This window comes from Mercenaria mercenaria, chromosome 8, assembly GCF_021730395.1.
Source record: "Mercenaria mercenaria strain notata chromosome 8, MADL_Memer_1, whole genome shotgun sequence".
Taxonomy (NCBI): domain Eukaryota; kingdom Metazoa; phylum Mollusca; class Bivalvia; order Venerida; family Veneridae; genus Mercenaria; species Mercenaria mercenaria.
In genome coordinates this window covers 23,435,922-23,454,457 of record NC_069368.1, presented here as the reverse complement: position 1 = coordinate 23,454,457, position 18,536 = coordinate 23,435,922, and the positions used below count along the sequence as shown (strand labels likewise).

The following is an 18,536-nucleotide window of genomic DNA, read 5'->3' as shown; positions in this document are numbered from 1 at the left end:
GCGCGCTGTCTTACGGACAGCTCTTGTTTGTTTATATAGCTAATTTTGGACCCTGGGAGCTTGGACCTCAGCATGGATTTGCAAGAATAAAGCAGTGGAAACTTACAGAATCTGTCACCCAGGTATGGTAGTTTCATACATGGCATTTATTGGGTAATCATTTTTAGCTCGACTTTTCGAAGAAAAAGTAGAGCTATTGCATTCGCCCTGGTGTCGGCGTCGCCGTTGGTTAAAGTTTTTGATAAACTTTAAAAGTCAAATATCTCTGTTACTATCAAAGCTATTGACTTGAAACTTAAAATAGTTATTTGCTATAATAGTGTACGCCAGGAGAAGCAATCCCCATAACTCTGATTTGAATTTTGACAGAATTTTATAATGCCCCTTTTTAACCTAGAATTTTTGGTTAAAGTTTTTGATAAAGTCAAATCTCTCTGTTACTATCAAAGCTATTGACTTGAAACTTAAAATACTTATTAACCATCAAAGTTTACACCAGGAGAAACAATCCCCATAACTCTGCTTTGAATTTGAGCAGAATTATGCCCCTTTTTGACTTAGAATTTTATGTTAGAATTTTTGATAAAGTCAAATATCTCTGTTACTATGAAATCTTTTGACTAGAAACTCAGATTAGTTATTTACTATCAAAGTCTACACCAGGAGACACAATTCCCATACCTCTGATTTTATTTTTGACAGAGTTATGTCCCTTTTTAACTTGGAATTTTTTTTACTGGCAAAGCTCAAATTCAGAGTCAAGCACTGAGAAAAGTCGAGCGTGCTGTCTTATGGACAGCTCTATTTATGGCTTATTCTAAAACAAAATTTTGGATTACATTTTAGTAAAATGAAAGAAAAAAGATTTGCTTTCAGGAGGATGTTAGTTTGAATCCAGGGAATACATTATGATGATGGGTTGAAAGAAGTACATCTAAGATAGTTTGTCCACCACCATTGTTTCTTTTAAAAAATGTTAGTTTCTTGCACTCCTGAGAACAGTTTGATACTGGTTAAATATGTAACTGATACAATTAATTGTTGACTGAGCCCGAAACTGTTTTAACTATATATGAGTAAAGAACATGATATAATGGGTTCGCAATCGGCCCTTGCAACGTATATCTCTGACATACTGGTAGAAGACTGCATTAAACTAAACCAAAACAAGGTAATACTAGTACACCTTAGTCTAGTCTGTTCACATCGTGACAGAAAGAACTATGTATTGGTGGAACAGACACCTTGATATATGTGATCCGAATTTGACTTTCTACCATAATGGTCCAAATTATTGCATTAGGGTCAGACATGACCATGCCCCATAGTATGTGTGTGTGTGTGTGTGTGTGTGTGTGTGTGTGTTTGTTTGGGTTTAACGTCTTTTTCAACAATTTTTAGCTCACCTGAGCAGTGCTCAGTTTTTGTGATCGCTTGATATCCGGCGTCAGTCGTCTGTCTGTCTGTCTGTCATCTGTCTGTCCGTCAACATTTAGCTTGTGTATGTGATATTGTATTTTTCAACTGATCTTCATGAAATTTTGTCAGAATGATTACCTTGATGAAATCTAGGCCAAGTTCAAAAACAAGGTCACTAGGTCAAATCAAAGAAAAACCTTGTGTATGTGATAGAGGCTGTATTTTTCAATTGATCTTCATGAAATTTAGTCAGAATGATTGCCTTGATCAAATCTAGGTCGATTTCTAGTATGGGTCATTTAGGATCAAAAACTAGGTCATTAGGTCAAATCAAAGAAAAACCTTGTGTATGCGATAGAAGCTGTATTTTTCAATTGATCTTCATAAAATGTGGTCAGAGTTTGCCTTGATGAAATCTAGATTGAATTCGAATACGAGTCATCTGGGTTCAAAAACTAGGTCACGAGGTCAAATCAAAGAAAAACCTTGTGTATGCAATAGAGGCTGTATTTTTCAATTGATCTTTATGAAGTTTTGTCAGAATGATTGCCTTGATGTAATCTAGGTTGTGGCTGAATATGGGTCATTTAGGATCAAAAACTAGGTCATTAGGTCAAATCAAAGAAAAACCTTGTGTATTGATAGAAGCTGTATTTTTCAAGTGATCTTCATGAAATTTGGTCAGAATAATTGCCTTGATAAAATCTAGGTCGAGTTCGAATATGGGTGATCTGGGTTTAAAAAGCAGGTCACTAGGTCAGATCAAAGAAAAAACTTCTGTATGCGATAGAGGCTGTATTTGTCAATTGATCTTCATGAAATTTGGTCAGAATGATTGCCTTGATGGAATCTAGGCCATGTTTGAATATGGGTGATCTTGGGTCAAAAACTAGGTCACTAGGTCATATCAAAGAAAATACTTGTTTAAACTCAAGAGACCACATTTTTGGTTCAATCTTAATGAGAATTGGCAAGAATATTTGTTTTCATGAAATCACTAGGTCAAACATGTTTACACTGTTATGGTGTGTTTCTCAGGTGAGCGACGTAGGGCCATCTTGGCCCTTTTGTTCAGTCATATAAACGACGGTGTCTACTTGTAGCGGTGAACACAATGCCCAACGACATGTATATACTATATGCTTATATATATAAGAAACCTTGAAAATCTTCTCTGAGCCATAGAAATAACTAGAGCTTTGATATTTGGCATGTGATTTGAGGGTTTGACTCTGTACCATAATTATTCAAATTATTACCCTAGAGTCAGAAATGGCCACACCGCTGTTTGTGACATGTACTTAGTATAGGCTTAGCTTGAGCCTTAATATTTGGCATGTGATATTAGGGTTTGACTGTTTGCTGTAATCATTCAAATTATTGGTTAAAAAACCAGACATGCATATGTGTGTGACATGTATATAGTATAGGCTAATTTAAAAGAAACTTCTCTGAATGCATAATAGTTAGAGCCTTGATATTTATATAAACTGAACTCTGTACCATTATGTTATACAAACACACTTGAAGCCTTTTGCACAGGTGAGCACTTCAGGGTCAATGACCCTTGTTTGCAAAACCATTGGTGTTTTACCCTTTAAAATACAAGTGTATGCTTCACAAATTATTATGATGCATTTAAGATATTGTCTTGCTGATGTCTGTTGGTTGTTCTGATCATCTTAGTTGGAGAATGCGATTGCCGATAACTATCAAACTTCATAGCATGATTGTCTATGGTGAAGGTCACAGTGACTTAGAGACTATAAGTGGTTTTGGATGTATAGCTGGAGACTGGATTATGCTTGGGTCTTTCCTCATTACTCTTCCTGGCTTGGTTTTCTGTTATTAGTCTTTAGTTGAACTCTTGATTTGTTGCATTTTCCATTACTGCTCATGAACAGACTCAATCAAACTGAGTCTGCAATTTTCACTGTTTGCCTTGTTCTCGGTGCTTCCGAGGGATCTACTTTTTAGATTATATTTACTTCACAACAGCGGGTGTTAAGTGCTGTGTGGCGGCCGTAAAAAGTCGCCCTGACTTCATCTCAGAGTTGTTATATTTTCTGGTCCTTCAATTTCATTGATTTCAACTCATTTAGATTTGAAGATTGAATACTGCTTAAGCCGGTGCTAGGGGGTGTGGGCAGTGTTGCATTTTCCATTACTGCTCATGAACAGACTCAATCAAACCGAGTCTGCAATTTTCACTGTTTGCCTTGTTCTCGGTGCTTCCGAGGGATCTACTTTTTAGATTATATTTATGAGGTGAAAGGTGAAGGTCGCAGCTTCCTATATGTTACACACTGATATGCCTCCAATAGAACATCTTTCAGATGAGGTTTTGGTTCAAATGCACATGTTTATGTTTAAACCATGGGCATGTTTAATCAAAAATGTGAAATTGTTATTATTACATTAGTCAGGTGATGATGCTAGCAGTAGAGTATTTATCTTAGAAGATGATGAAGAGACAAGGAACATGTGGAATGCAAGGTATAATTTTAGATTTGTTAAATTGTGCTTTTAAGTTTCTGAATGGTTTGCTTAGTGTAGGCATTGTAACTGAAAATACAAACTTTAAGTTGGAGCTGTCTATATTAAATATATGTCTAGTTAACTGCATCAAAATACAAGGACTGAAAAAAATATTAAAATATCATTTCCTGAAAAAGAGTTATTTGAGCTGAAAAAAATGATCCCGGATGAAATATTTGGAAAACATGGAGACAACTCGCAAAGATTTTATGATAGGCTTAGGTGACTATTGACCTAGAACCTCATGCAAACTATGCACTTTTTACCTCTAAGCATGCATACTTGCCACATGGATTAGCAACTTGAATACAAAACTATGTAAAGATCAAATAATTGATTGCCCGTGGGAAAGTAGGATATTTTTTGTGGTAAAATTTGTCAACAGACTATTTTTTTAAAAAAAAAGTCAAAACCCACAGAATTTCACAAGGTGAAATATGTTGAAAAGGCTCCTGCTGGAAAGAGAACAATCTCAACTACCCATACCTATGCGTCAAAGTATGGGAAAAATATCTAGAAATATGAGAAAATCTAAGAAATCAATTTTAAGACTGTTAGATGCATCATACATAGCATTTATCATAGATAGGTTACTTTTCCTTTGCACTGATATAACATGGGCAGGATTAGAATTAAGAAATGGTGTTCACTCAACAATTTCACTATATAAACAGATTGTTTCCCTTGTGTAAAGAAGGCTGAGGGTAAGTCTCTACTTAGTGTGACCAGAACAGGAATATCAAGATAAAAAAGTAGAGCAAATGTTCTGTTTGACTTTATACCTAACTTAGCACAAAGAAATTTTCAAATTATTGTGGTGCACAGGCTGTACTTTTAAAGTATTCAAATAGAAAGGAGGTTAATGAAAATGAATATTAATCTTTAAATGACTTCTCATGAGCTACTTGATGGATCTAGACCAGACTTAGTCTGCTGCATTGTTATATGGTCCTCTTGCATATTGTTAATACTAAAATTGGTGCCATTCATGATACAGTGTGTTGTACATTACATGTATATTCAAGATCAATTACTAGTAGTCATTGTCAGTTGAGAGGTTAAGGAGGTAGGTTACCTTGATATTTGTAAGTGCGCATGTCCAACCGGAAGCTAACGTGACGATTTACGACGACGTTTACGACAAACTAAATGTGTTTGTATATCCATTCTTCTGGAAATAAATCTTGAACCTGCCGCCGATCTTATGTTTAATGGTTTAATAATGCAGAAATAATGAATGAATTGCTGCAGAAACGCTTCAAAACATTGTTGCCTTAAAATGACGTCATTGACGTCATGATATTACGTGTCAGTTACCGCGCAAAATTAATAGCTTTTATTTTGAAAGTACGTTATTCTGTGCTTTTTCTTTATTTGAACTATTTTTAAACAGCCATTATTTGCTGAAATACTTTTTATTAGTCTTTTGCTCTGAAAAATGATCAGTATTTTGCTTCTTTTATGTAATTATATTGAAATGTTATGTGGAATGTAAGAAAATGGATGATGGTAACTGATGTGATTGGGAATATAGCTGGGTGAAAGGTAACTTATTACGGTCATTTACAAATAAAAATTGGACAGTTTGATTTGTTATACCTATTTCCCAGCTTCCGTTGATAATTTGTTACTTAAATACTAAAACTAAGCTCCAAAATTGTTCAAATTTCAGTATAAAATTGTGGTATCTTGAACTAAATTGATGTTACCATGGAAACGAAGCCCGTGACCTATATGTCTAATTGTTAAATTCAAAAGCGTTGACACTGGTCTATTTAAGGAACACAGCTTCGGCTTTTTATTTTCATTTCAATAATATCCATGAGAATAATAGCGGCATGCAGAACGATTTTTCAATAAAAATGTCAGACGATGGGCACTGCTGTAAGTATTTTAAGCTTTGAAATTTGTTAAATTAACTGCAATTCATACGAAAATATTACTAACGTTAGAAATAAGATGTTTTAAAGCTACATTAACAAGAAAGATAATTTTATATAATATTTTCTTTATAAGAAATTACGATAAAAGCAACATATAAGCTATTTTAAACATCTCTGTTGCCATGGATACTCTAAACTTTAAGAAAAACATAGTACCATGTAAAGTTCTTGGTATTTTGTTAATCATATTACCCAAATATTCCATGTTGGTCAATAACAGAATGGCACTGAAGCCGTCGAAAAACCGGTTTTTATACATAATTGTTGAAAAATCAGAGAAAATGCGTTACCATGGAAACACGAGCCCCGCCACATATACATTTTAAGCTTTTATTAGAAAGCTAATGCGCATACTAGTAAAACTATTAATTATGCAGACTTCTACAGATAACAATGAAACCAAAATACAATGAAAAGTGTTAAATATCCGTATTTTCCTTCTCTTTCTATATAAAATACCTTAAGAGGGTCATGTACTTCAAACCTGGATAAAAATTGTACTTGAAGGGACAGAGATAAACGGAACTGAGATTGTAGCAGTTAAAACATTAAATTACACAAAATACAAAAAATCACTGCGGTTCAACTAATTTGAATTTACCCTGGTAACAAGGTAACCTACCTCCTTAAGGGCTATTATGGACCTCCTTTTCCGCGACGCCGTCTAAATTCGTTTTCGTTACCTATGCCACGTGACTTCAGTTTGCAAATCAAACTACTTGATAACGCATTATAGATAATTTATCAAAATGGAAGATTTATGCAACACTCTGCCTGATTGGACGAGAGTGTCAATTTCTTTCACTCTGTTGATTGTGCTACGCTGAGTGAAATGTAGACAAAGCGTTTATCCTAAACGACGCTGTTCACAGTTTTAAAGCTAACTTTGGCTCAGTATATTTAGCAAGAATATTGATATATCTCAAAATGATAAGTAAGTTTAATAAATATGATAAAAACCTGTTCAAATACCAACATATATCAAATTAAAGAAAGAGCTGAATACGGTCTGCGTATCACGATAAGAGTCTTTTATGTAGAGAAGTGCTTTTTAAAAGATTTTCCTTGTTACAATTTTCGTCTGTATATGAAAAGGTTTCTTGCTTTTGTGACTTATTCAGATTGCATATTAAAATGAGTACTTGTTTGCTTTGATATATTTGTTATAAATTATTTAACTGATTTATTATTATGAATATTTTTCTTAAGTATGGTATGCAAATATTGAACTCAATTGAAATCTGTTTTATTATATATATGCTATATAATGACTGAATCTCATCAACTGAAATGAAGGTACGCTGTTTTTCTATGTGATATGACTACGGTCAAACTTTGCTTATGAAACAAAAATATTGAAATAATTACAATTGTATGTTTTGCTTGACCTTCACTGTTTTATAGGTGTGACGTCATTGTCCAAAGATTCATGAATAGCGAATATGCATTTGTTAAAGCAGGATCAGTTTGCCTGTTTTAGAAATAGATAAAAAATAATAAATAAAAAAACCCTTTAATTGATTTTTTCTCATGTATTCTAAACAAACTTGATTTGTAGCATCTTTATTAGGCCCGCAGCCAATTTTGTTCAGCTGGGACATTTAACCCCTTTTAGGGTCTGCTAGAGCTAAAACTAGAATTGCCTTTATACAGCGTCTCATGAACAGCTTAGTGGATCTTTGTCATACTTGGTCTGGAGCATCATTATAAGGTCCTCTTCCAAATTTATTTATATAGGAACTTGGGCCCTATTAGGGACCACTATAGCTAAAAGTAGATATGCCTTTCTTCGCATTAACCACTAAAATGTAACGGATTTTTATCAAACTCGATGTGTAACAATATCGTAAGGTCTCCTGCTATTTTGTTACAAATGGGGATAGGGACCAATTTAGTTAAAAATATAAACACGATTAATGACCTCTTCTCATGAACCGCTTCATAAATCTTCATCAAACTACTGCTGTAATTATTCGTCTAAGGATAAACGAAACAAAATTGCAACCCTACGAAACCTTTGCGAAAAATTAAAAGATAACCATTTAAATTGTTAGAGTGCGGTGTTTAGTTTTGCAATTTGAAAAATGTTAGATGAAAGATGAATGTTAGATGAAAAATTCATAAACTTCTTTCCTTATTATAATTCGCCGACCATCATTTTTAAAGATATTTCTTGTTTCACTTTATTTTGGGACACTTATTTTTGATTTTGTCTTAAGTAATGCCCTTTTTTCGACTTTACCACATAAAAAAACCCAGTTTACTTGTAGTTTAATGAAACCTGGTAGCTCGCCTGCTTAGCTCAATAGGGAGAGTGCAGATCTACAGATCACGGGGTCGCGAGTTTGAGCCCTGGCTGAGGCGTATGTATTCTGTGATGATTTGATAAAAGACATTGTATCTCAAATCATTTGTCCTCCCCCGCTGGTTGGCAGTTACTTGTGGAGAACAGTTTAGATTAACAGTCCACCATTACATAACTGAAATACTGTTGAAAAAATGGTGTTAAACCTAAAACAAACAAACAAATAATGAAACCTGGCAGGCATCGCTGTCATGCAGTAGACATGCTATATCCCCTCACAATATCCACCACCCTCTCACAAGCCACCCCAAACAAAAATACAAACGTTTTAAGTGCCTTGTTTGTCTTGAAATAGTCTTCTTTTATGCCTTACAGGCATCTGATTTCTTTTTATGCCCCCGAAGGGAGGCATATTAGTTTTCAACTGTCCATCCGTTAGTTTGTTCGTTCGTCACAACGTTAACTTTTTGCATGAAGGCACTTTACTCATGAACCACTGCACTTCACATGCTGATAGTACTTATTGAGTACACGACCCCTATTAACTTTGGGGTCACCAGGTCAAAGGTGAAGGTCACTGAGTCAAAGGTCAAGGCGCTGCGGGGGGCATTTGTCACCATTAGTGACAGCTCTTGTTCTGTTATGTAAAGAAGTATCTATATATTCCCATGTTACCCCTATCCCCTTTTATAAACGTGTTTCTCAGTACAGTTTCTTACTCCTTCGCCTACCCATTTAACATTACATCCTAAAATCAACTTGACATCTTTGATGATGAGCTGCTGATAGTCCTTGTTGAGCTTGACAATAAAGCATCAACACCTGTACATGCACCTTGTGTACTCTTCCTTATTTTACAGGTTCTGTCCAGTTACAGAATCAAGCATTTTTGGGGACAGCCCTGTTGTTGATCTTGAGAAATAAATCTAAAAAAATGAAGAAGTAAAAGATTTAGTAAAGGAAAGTCAAAGCTATGATTAGTACTGATCCCTGTTAAGTTTACAAGGCAAGGAAATTTTCAATTTGTTTATTTTCAGGTTCAGGTTAGAGTATAAAGTTGAAATAGCTGAAGACTCCCTTCTGACCTCTTTGAAGGTTTACAACAAAGGTACTTTTACTTTATTTAGAATTTAACTTTGTATAATGCACGTAGAGAGTCCAGCCAAACACCAAAAAAAGTGTTAATGAACATAACATTTTTTGTGTAGGTCAAAGTATGATAGAGTTATGGCCTCCATTTTAATTGATTGAGCAGTAGGGATGGGAGCGAATACTGAAATCAATATTAATTATTTTGAGTATTCGGTTTGCATATTCGGTTTGTTTTTATGGAAGCTTTAAATTCGTATTAAGTGATTGGCATATACACAATGTATCCCTTTGTTTAAAGTGTGATCATTGTATGTAATAAGCTGTAAAAAATGTTTGTTTTGGGTAACCCGAACCTACCTAGTTAAACCCGACGACCCTAGCGTTTTATTTCATGATTCTGTCACTATAATCATGAACATATTTTACTAATTCAGTGTTTTAGCTTCAAAATGAAAATCAAATTGATTACAGTTTTATCTTTATCTAAGAATAGCAGGTTGTTCCATTTAAGCACATCTTGCGCTGTTGTATTGACGCCGCCATTTTGAAAATTTTCAATCGGCATGTAAAAAGTAAGGCAGACTTAAACCTCCTTCAGCATGATCTCATGCATCAATCATAATTGAGCTGCGCCATGAGAAAACCAACATAGTGGGTTTGCGACCAGCATGGATCCAGACCAGCCTGCGCATCCGCGCAGTCTGGGCAGGATCCATGCCGTTCGCTAACAGTCTCTTCAATTCAAATAGGCTTTAAAAGCGAACAGCATGGATCCTGACCAGACTGCGCGGATGCGCAGGCAGGTCTGGATCCATGCTGGTCGCAAACCCACTATGTTGGTTTTCTCATGGCAAGGCTCATATGTTATTTCTTGATTTTATTATAAACTACTTCAAAATTTAATTGGAATACAGCCGATTGCGGATGAAAACCGATTCTGGGGACGGTAAGAAAAATTAATGTCAAAAAGATCGACAATATCTACAAGTTTGGTATAATTTTTAGCTCACCTGTCACATAGTGACAAGGTGAGCTTTTGTGATCACCCTTCGTCCGTCGTCTGTGTGTGCGTCCGTCAACAATTTCTTGTCTGCACGATAGTGGTTTCATTTATGATTTTATTTTAACCAAACTTGCACACAACTTGTATCACCATAAGATCTCGGTTCCTTTCTTGAACTGGCCAGATCCTATTATGGGATAATGGCCTCTGAAAGGGCCAAAATTAGCTATTTTGACCTTGTCTGCACATTAGCAGCTTTATTTATGATTTGATTTTAACCAAACTTGCACACAACTTGTATCACCGTAAGATCTTGGTTCTTTCTTGAACTGGCCAGATTCCATCATGGGTTCCAGAGTTATGGTTCCCGAAAGGGCCAGAATTAGCTATTTTGACCTTGTCTGCACAATAGCAGCTTCATTTATGATTTGAATTTAATCAGTCTTGCACAAAACTTGTGTCACCATAAGATCTTGGTTCCTTTCTTGAACTGGCCAGATCCCTTTATGGGTTCCAGAGTTATGGCCCCTGAAAGGCTCAAAATTAGCTATTTTGACCTTGTCTGCATAATAGCAGCTTCATTTATAATTTTATTTTAACCAGACTTGCACACAACTTGTATCATCATAAGATCTTCAAGTTCCTTTCTTGAACTGGCCAGATTCCGTTATGGGTTCCAGAGTTATGGCCCCTGAAAGGGCCAGAATGAGCTATTTTGACCTTGTCTGCACAATAGCAGCTTCATTTATGATTTGAATTTAATCAAACTTGCACAAAACTTGTGCCACCATAAGGTCTTGGTTCCTTTCTTGAACTGGCCAGATCCCATTATGGGTTCCAGAGTTATGGCCCCTGAAAGGGCCAAAATTAGCTATTTTGACCTTGTCTGCATAATAGCAGCTTTATTTATGAGTTGATTTTAACCAAACTTGCACACAACTTTTATCACCAGAAGATCTTTGTTCCTTTTTTGAACTGGCCAGATTCCATCATGGATTCCAGAGTTATAGCCCCTTAAATGTCCAAAATTGGCTATTTTGGCTTTTGCAGCCATATAGAGACTTCATTTATGGTTTGATTTGATACAAACTTTCAAAATATCTTCAACAGGAATAAATCTTGGATTCCATGACAAACCTGTCAGATCCAATTGTAGGTTCCAGAGTTATTTTATATCTTATTACCTCCCCTGATTGTAATCAAATTGGATTTATATCAGTAAGTACTTAGAGGACTTATTTGAAATTTCATTATTGTCATTAGTTGGACTAAGACAATCAGTGTAGATAACTATGGACTGATTTTATGTCAAATTACCTCCCTTTATTTCAAATTAAAATGGGTATATCTCCGTAACTAATGAAGATACTGATCTGAAATTTCATTTATGTCAGCAGATGAACTTGGACAATAAGTGAAGATACATATTGACTGAATTTATGACAGATTACCTCCTTTATTATTTATCTAAATGAATACACCTTAGCAGCTTCTTATGAAATTGGTTTGAAACGATCATATCATTTTGAGCAATAGTACTCAGGTGAGCGACACAGGGCCATCATGGCCCTCTTGTTTACGAAGTTTTTTTTTTCTAAAACTTGTTACATAAAACAGGCACCAACTAAAATGAACAAAAGATAAAAGGGTATCACATTTATGCCTAACTTATTTATGCCAAACTGTTAATCCATTACGGTGGCCCCTGCCAATTATGTAATACTATTTTCTTGTTAATTAGACATCTTTTGACATGCATCTGACACATTTATGCCTGTTGCAAACTGTTAATCCATAACGGTGACCCCTGCCAATTATTCATTGCTATTTTCTTGTTAATTGGACATCTTTTGATACACCATAAACAAACAAGTCAGAAAAAACGGTTTTATTCTGTAGAATTACCATGCTTATATTGGCGATAATGGGTGCTACTTATTTAAAAAAAATATACATTAATATATGAATATTGGAATTTGATATTCATATTTGAATATTCGACCGATTTTTAGCTCACCTGTCACAAAGTGACAAGGTGAGCTTTTGTGATCACCCTTCGTCCGTCGTCCATCCGTGTGTCCGTGCGTGCGTGCGTCTGTCCGTCAACAATTTCTTGTCTGCATGATAGTGGTTTCATTTATGATTTTATTTCAACCAAACTTGCACACAACTTGTATCACCATAAGATCTCGGTTCCTTTCTTGAACTGGCCAGGTCCCATTATGGGTTCCAGAGTTATGGCCCCTGAAAGGGCCAAAATTAGCTATTTTGAGCTTGTCTGCACAATAGCAGCTTTATTTATGATTAGATTTTTACCAAATGTGCACACAACTTGTATCACCATAAGATCTTGGTTCCTTTCTGGAACTGGTCAGATTCCATAATGGGTTCCAGAGTTATGGCCCCTAAAAGGCCAAAAATTAGCTATTTTGAGCTTGTCTGCACAATAGCAGCTTTATTATGTCTCCCACCACACAGTGGTGTGGGAGACATATTGATTTACTCCAGTCTGTGTGTGTGTGTGTGTGTGTCTGTCACAAAGCTTGTCCGCACTCTAAGTCGAACATTTCTCATCCAATTTTCACCAAACTTGAACAAAATGTGTTTGACCATAAGAGCTCGGCCAGGTTCGATAACTAGCCAAATCGGTCTAGGCGTCTTGGAGTTATGGCCCTTGAATTACCAAAAATCTGCCTTTTTACTCTTGTCCGCACTCTAATTCAAACATTTCTCATCTGATCTTCACCAAACTTGAACAAAATGTATTTGACCATGAGACCTCGGCCAAGGTCGATAACTAGCCAAATCGGTCCAGGCATTTTGGAGTTACAGCCCTTGAATTATCGAAAAATTGGCAGTTTTACTCTTGTCCGCACTCTAAGTCGAACATTTCTCATCCGATCTTCACCAAACTTGAACAAAATGTGTTTGACCATGAGACCTCCGCCAGGTTTGATGGTTTGATAACTAGCCAAATCGGTCTAGGCATTTTGGAGTTACGGCCCTTGAATTACCGAGAAATCCGCCTTTTTACTCTTGTCCGCTCTCTAAATCCAACAATTCTCATCAGATCTTCACTAAACTTGAACAAAATGCGTTTGGCCATAAGACCTTAGCCATGTTCGATAACTAGCCAAATCCACCCAAGCACTTGATTTATGGCCCTTGAATTACTGATTGGATCCACTCATCCAGACCATATAATTGGATCCACTCGTCTAAACCATCTAAAGAAACTAGACATTTTACATAGGGGCAGTTGTGGGAGACATGCGCTTTTCTCAAAAGCATCTCTAGTTTATGATTTGAGTTTTACCAAACTTGCACACAACTTGTATCATCATAAGATCTTGGTTCCTTCCTGGAGCTGGCAAGATTCCATTATGGGTTCCAGAGTTATGGCCCCTAAAGGGGTCAAAATTAGCTATTTTGACCTTGTCTGCACAATAGCAGCTTCATTTATGATTTGAATTTAATCAAAGTTGCACAAAACTTGTGTCACCAAAAGATCTTGGTTCCGTTCTTGAACCGGCCAGATCCCATTATGGGTTCGATAGGAAAAGGGCTGATTGCATTATTTTGTTGTCGCACAAAGCAGTTCTTTACTGATTGAGTTTAACAAAACGATTGTATCCCACTGCAGTCTAGGATTTTTTATTTCCTCAAATATTTGTTATTGTCTAGTTTGTCCGTCATAGTCTCATGTTAGTGCAATTTCCTATCAGCTTGAATTTAACCTCTTGATGATTTAGGAAACTGACATGTTCATTGAATTTTGAAGGTGGAGTGTCATGTTTCGATCATTCATATATCACACTTGGTTCAAAGGTCTAAATGGCATTTTTTTGTTTCATGTGAATCATTTGGCTCATGGCTAAATTACATATATGGGAGTTGCAGTGGACTGGTCATTTATTATGGTTTTTTTGGTTGCTTACAAATATTTATTTTATTTCATTCACTTGTACATAACATACAATTTAGTATTTGTTTCATGGCCCTAGAAGAAAATGAAGAATCATTTTTTGTGTTGAAACAACTGGAGCATAGTATCGATCTTTTTTAGGATGATTTTAGACATATCTGTTCTTGAAAATTGTTTTTGTTTGGTAAGCAATGGTACTCAGTAGTGTTTGGGCCATATGGGCCTCTGTTATTTCGTTATTATTCGTGGTGTTATTTTGGGCTAACTGTTAGGATTTATGTTGGTCTACTATGTTAACAATATTCAGATTTGGGCTATAGAGTGTCTATTTTATTTTGTTTATAATTATACATTAAATATAAGTTGTGTCATTAGAGTCAAAACCTAGAGCTCATTTTGCACATAGGAAGATTGACGTTTTTTTTTAATTTTTCAAAGGGAAAGCCCCTGGATTAAATCCGAACTTACGAGGATCTGATTTACAACCGTAGGGGGCACATGAGCTTCTAACGACCTAGGTCTCCGCAATCGTGAGTCGTGTACATTGATGTTAACACAGGAGTTTTTCAATTACTAAATGTACGTTTACTAATAAATTACTTTCGTATTTCAACTGTGGTTCAAACTGTTGCACCATGTAATGAAACAAAATTTAACCTAGAGTTAGGTACAATTCTGAAGATTTAAATGAACTTGTCAAAATGTTACCATCAATAAATTTGACAGTTTATATTGTAAATTTCAAAACTAGGTCAGAGATTAAAATACCCGTGTCAAACAAGAGGTTATTTTATGATTAAAAATTGTAGTTAACAAACAGTTAACCAAAGAAAAAAAAAAGGACAAATTGCTGTTACTCCTTGTAAGAGCCATTTTATGACTATATTCATGAATCTTAAAATGTTAAAACTGATGGTATAGGTAGTTTGAATAAGGGTCTGTAGGTTAATAAAGATATCAATCAAATCAGGAGAAAAGTTCATTGTACAGCAGTGATTGTGAGGTGACAGCTAATGATTGTGTTTTGGACAGCTAGATTGTGACTGGACAGCTGGGGATTGTGGTGTGGACAGCTAGGATGGTGTGGACAGCTGAGATTGTGGTGTTGACATCTGATATTGTGATTTGGACAGCTGAGATTGTGACTTGGACAGCTGAGATTGTGCTGTGGACAGCTAAAATTGTGGTGTGGAATAATGATATTGTGGTGTTGACAACATATTGTGGTGTGCACATGTGATATTGTGGTGTGATGGTTTAAAGTAGCAAAGGTATAAAGCATGTATTATATTATTACATTTCATTATAGTTTGACTATACAAGGAGAGCTTTATACTTACCCTGAATTTAGCAACACTTAAATCTTCTGCAAAGTACTCTGAGTTCTGTGAAAGTTACCGATGTCAATTGACTCAGTTGTAATGATTATTTGAAAATTGAATATTTAAAAACATAACACAGGAATTAGCTTTAACTTACTCCAGAAACAACAGTGTTAAACATTCCTGTCTGATGTCTCTCATATGACAAAACTATCTTTTAAAGGTAAATTTCAAAATTTAGTACTGTACATTTCAAGAGTAGAATTATTAACTGAAAATGAAATATATGGCTAACCAAATAAAATGCCAAAGATCTAAAACAAATGAATATTCCATACTAATTATGTTAAGAAAGGATAACTTATAATTTCATTAAATATGTACACAATGTCAGTTTCAGTACAGTTGGTTTTTAAGTCCACATGTGCTAACTTATACAGGGACATTTTTTTTTGAATCTGAATAAATTATAGGATAGATTGTTTTAGATAAGAAGGGTGTTAGGTTTTAGGTATGTAGATAAAACTTTATTTCAGGTAAAGAACGTTTGACAGCTTAGATTTTGGTGTGGACAGCTGATATTGTGGTGTGGACAGCTGAGATTGTCATGTGGACTACTTATATTGTGGCTTGCAGAGCTGATATTGTGGTGTGATGGTTTAAAGTACTAAAGGTATGAAGCATGTATTATATTATTACATTTCATTATAGTTTGACTATACAAAGAAAAGCTTTATACTCACCCTGACTTCAACAACACTTAAATCTTATAAAAAGTACTCAGAGTTCTGTACAAGTCACCGATGTAATTTGACTCAGTCATAGTACTTACTTGATAATTAATTATTTAAAGACATGGCACAGGAATAAGCAGTTACCTGAACCTGAAACAACAGTGTTAAACTTTTCTGTCTGATATTATAAACTGATAAGACAGATTATCATGTAAAGGTAAATTTAAAGTATAGCAATAGAATTAAGTGCAATTTAAATATAAGGCTGACTCAAGAGAATGATAAAGATCTGAAACAAATCAATTTTGTATACTAAAGAAAGGATAGCAATTAAAACAATTTACAGTGTCGTTTCAGTATAGTTGGTTTTTAAGTCTACAACTGTTGTATATTGACAAAATTAACAAAAAAATTTACAAAAGTCTGGTCAGGATCCATGCTGTTTGCTTTCAAAGCCTATTGCAATTAGAGAAACTGTTGAACAGCATGGATCCTGACCAGACTGTGCAGGCTGGTCTGGATCCATGCTGGTCGCTAACGCATTATGTTCGTTTTATCGTGGTGCGGTTCATTAATAGAAAATCAATTTTTGTTAATTATTTTTGTATATATTTGGTGCTTATTTATTTAGTAAATGTTAATATATTCAATTTCAGATTTATTCCTTACTACCTTCCTGTCAACTATATCTTCCACAGCATGATTTAATCTAGTCCCAATCATTGACTCTGGTTACCTCACCAGACGGTCCGTCCACAGAGTCACAAGCAACAGATACTAAAACTCGGCAAAGTACATGTACTTCAGTCTTCCAGAGGATATTGTTAACAATGATGATTTGATGTAAAAAAGAAAATGTATTTGAATAGCTATATTTCTCTTGTGTCACTTGGGTGTCAAAGGTCATTTTAGAGATTGTCCGGGCTGTAACTTTGTAACGCATAAACGGGCTTAAATGTTTGCCTCAGCTAGACAGTGTTGTGTTGAACTCCCAGTCCTTTTGACCGCTGGTGGGCTCGACATGTTTCCTGTGGGCATTTAGTTTATATTGCATATACTTCAAGTAGATACACATTTTAGAATTACCAGTAGATAACCAAATAAGAAAGAAAACATTTTTTTTTTACATAATAGCAAAATCTGGAAAATTTTAACTTCAATTTTCACTGTTATATTATTATATAATCACTTATGATGAGTATGAATGCAATATAGACACTGTAGACAATTAATCCCGCATTTTATTCATATGAAGATACAATATCTTGTTATCTATTATTGTCAATCATTGGTATGTAAGATTTTTGCCATAGGTTTGAATAGCTGACAAGCATGGTAGAAATTTATTATTAACCATTAACGGGCTAAATTTCTATAATTAACTTGTCCATCTTCAATATGGACAGTATCATTAAATGAAAGGGATGGTTACCAAAACATACTGACTGAATGCAAACAGTGAAGATCTTGATCAGGCTATACGGATGTGCAGGCTGATCATGATCTACACTGTTCACAAAGGCAGAATCAATCGTGTCCAGCATGATAAGGGTTAAATCCGTTGTTTTTACTGCCTCCTTTTTTGGCTCATTATTGTACAAGTACATATACAGCATTGCTTTTCTAACCATGTAATAATGCATATGATTGCTTTTCAAAATAACGAAGCTTTTCTCCTCTCTCACCATACTTTAAATAAGTTCAGTTTTAGAAAGTGTTTTGGGGCAAATTATATTCAAATCAATGTAGTCAATGAATGTGTGCAATTTCAGGTGAATGGCTCAAGCAGTTTTATATCAAATTATATAGTTAATTTTGTCCCCTGTGCATCCTAGAAAGTGTGACATTTATATGAAGGGTAGTTTTCAACTGTGTTTATTTTTTCAAACCAAGCATTATTGTAACAGCTTTAATTATTTATGTAAGTCAAACTCTGCACATTTAAAGGAAAATACTTTTTTTCATAAACTACATTTTATTCTTACCAATGTGTCAAATCTTGTGATGGAACCCCCTTCACAAATAAATATGAAAACAATTCTAAATTTAAATGTTGATCACTTCAATTTCATAACCTATTGCTTTTCTTATGTCCTAATGTTTTACAGATCTTAATATTTTCAGCTATGAAGATCCAATTAGTATGATTTTTTGTTTGATAAATCAATTTAGCAGAACCTTGATGAATGTCTATACACCCCAAAATGTCCACTTTGCACCATTTTAGTTGTTAAGTGTCAGATATATTTTGAGCC

General features: G+C 35.0%; 1 protein-coding gene and 1 long non-coding RNA gene across 2 annotated transcripts in view; both read left to right on the top strand.

Moving 5' to 3' along the window:
• Nucleotides 1-18,536, top strand: part of LOC123565460 (uncharacterized) — a 57,288-nt gene that overhangs the window by 27,572 nt on the left and 11,180 nt on the right. The window contains exons 5-7 of the mRNA XM_053549537.1: nt 40-122; nt 3,842-3,915; nt 9,243-9,313. Coding sequence (XP_053405512.1) covers nt 40-122; nt 3,842-3,915; nt 9,243-9,313 — 228 coding nt within the window. The remainder of the gene's footprint in view (nt 1-39; nt 123-3,841; nt 3,916-9,242; nt 9,314-18,536) is intronic.
• On the top strand, nt 15,314-17,358 carry LOC128558975 (uncharacterized). Its single transcript, XR_008371989.1, has 3 exons — nt 15,314-15,496; nt 16,084-16,220; nt 16,938-17,358. It is a non-coding gene; the product is annotated as an uncharacterized LOC128558975 (long non-coding RNA).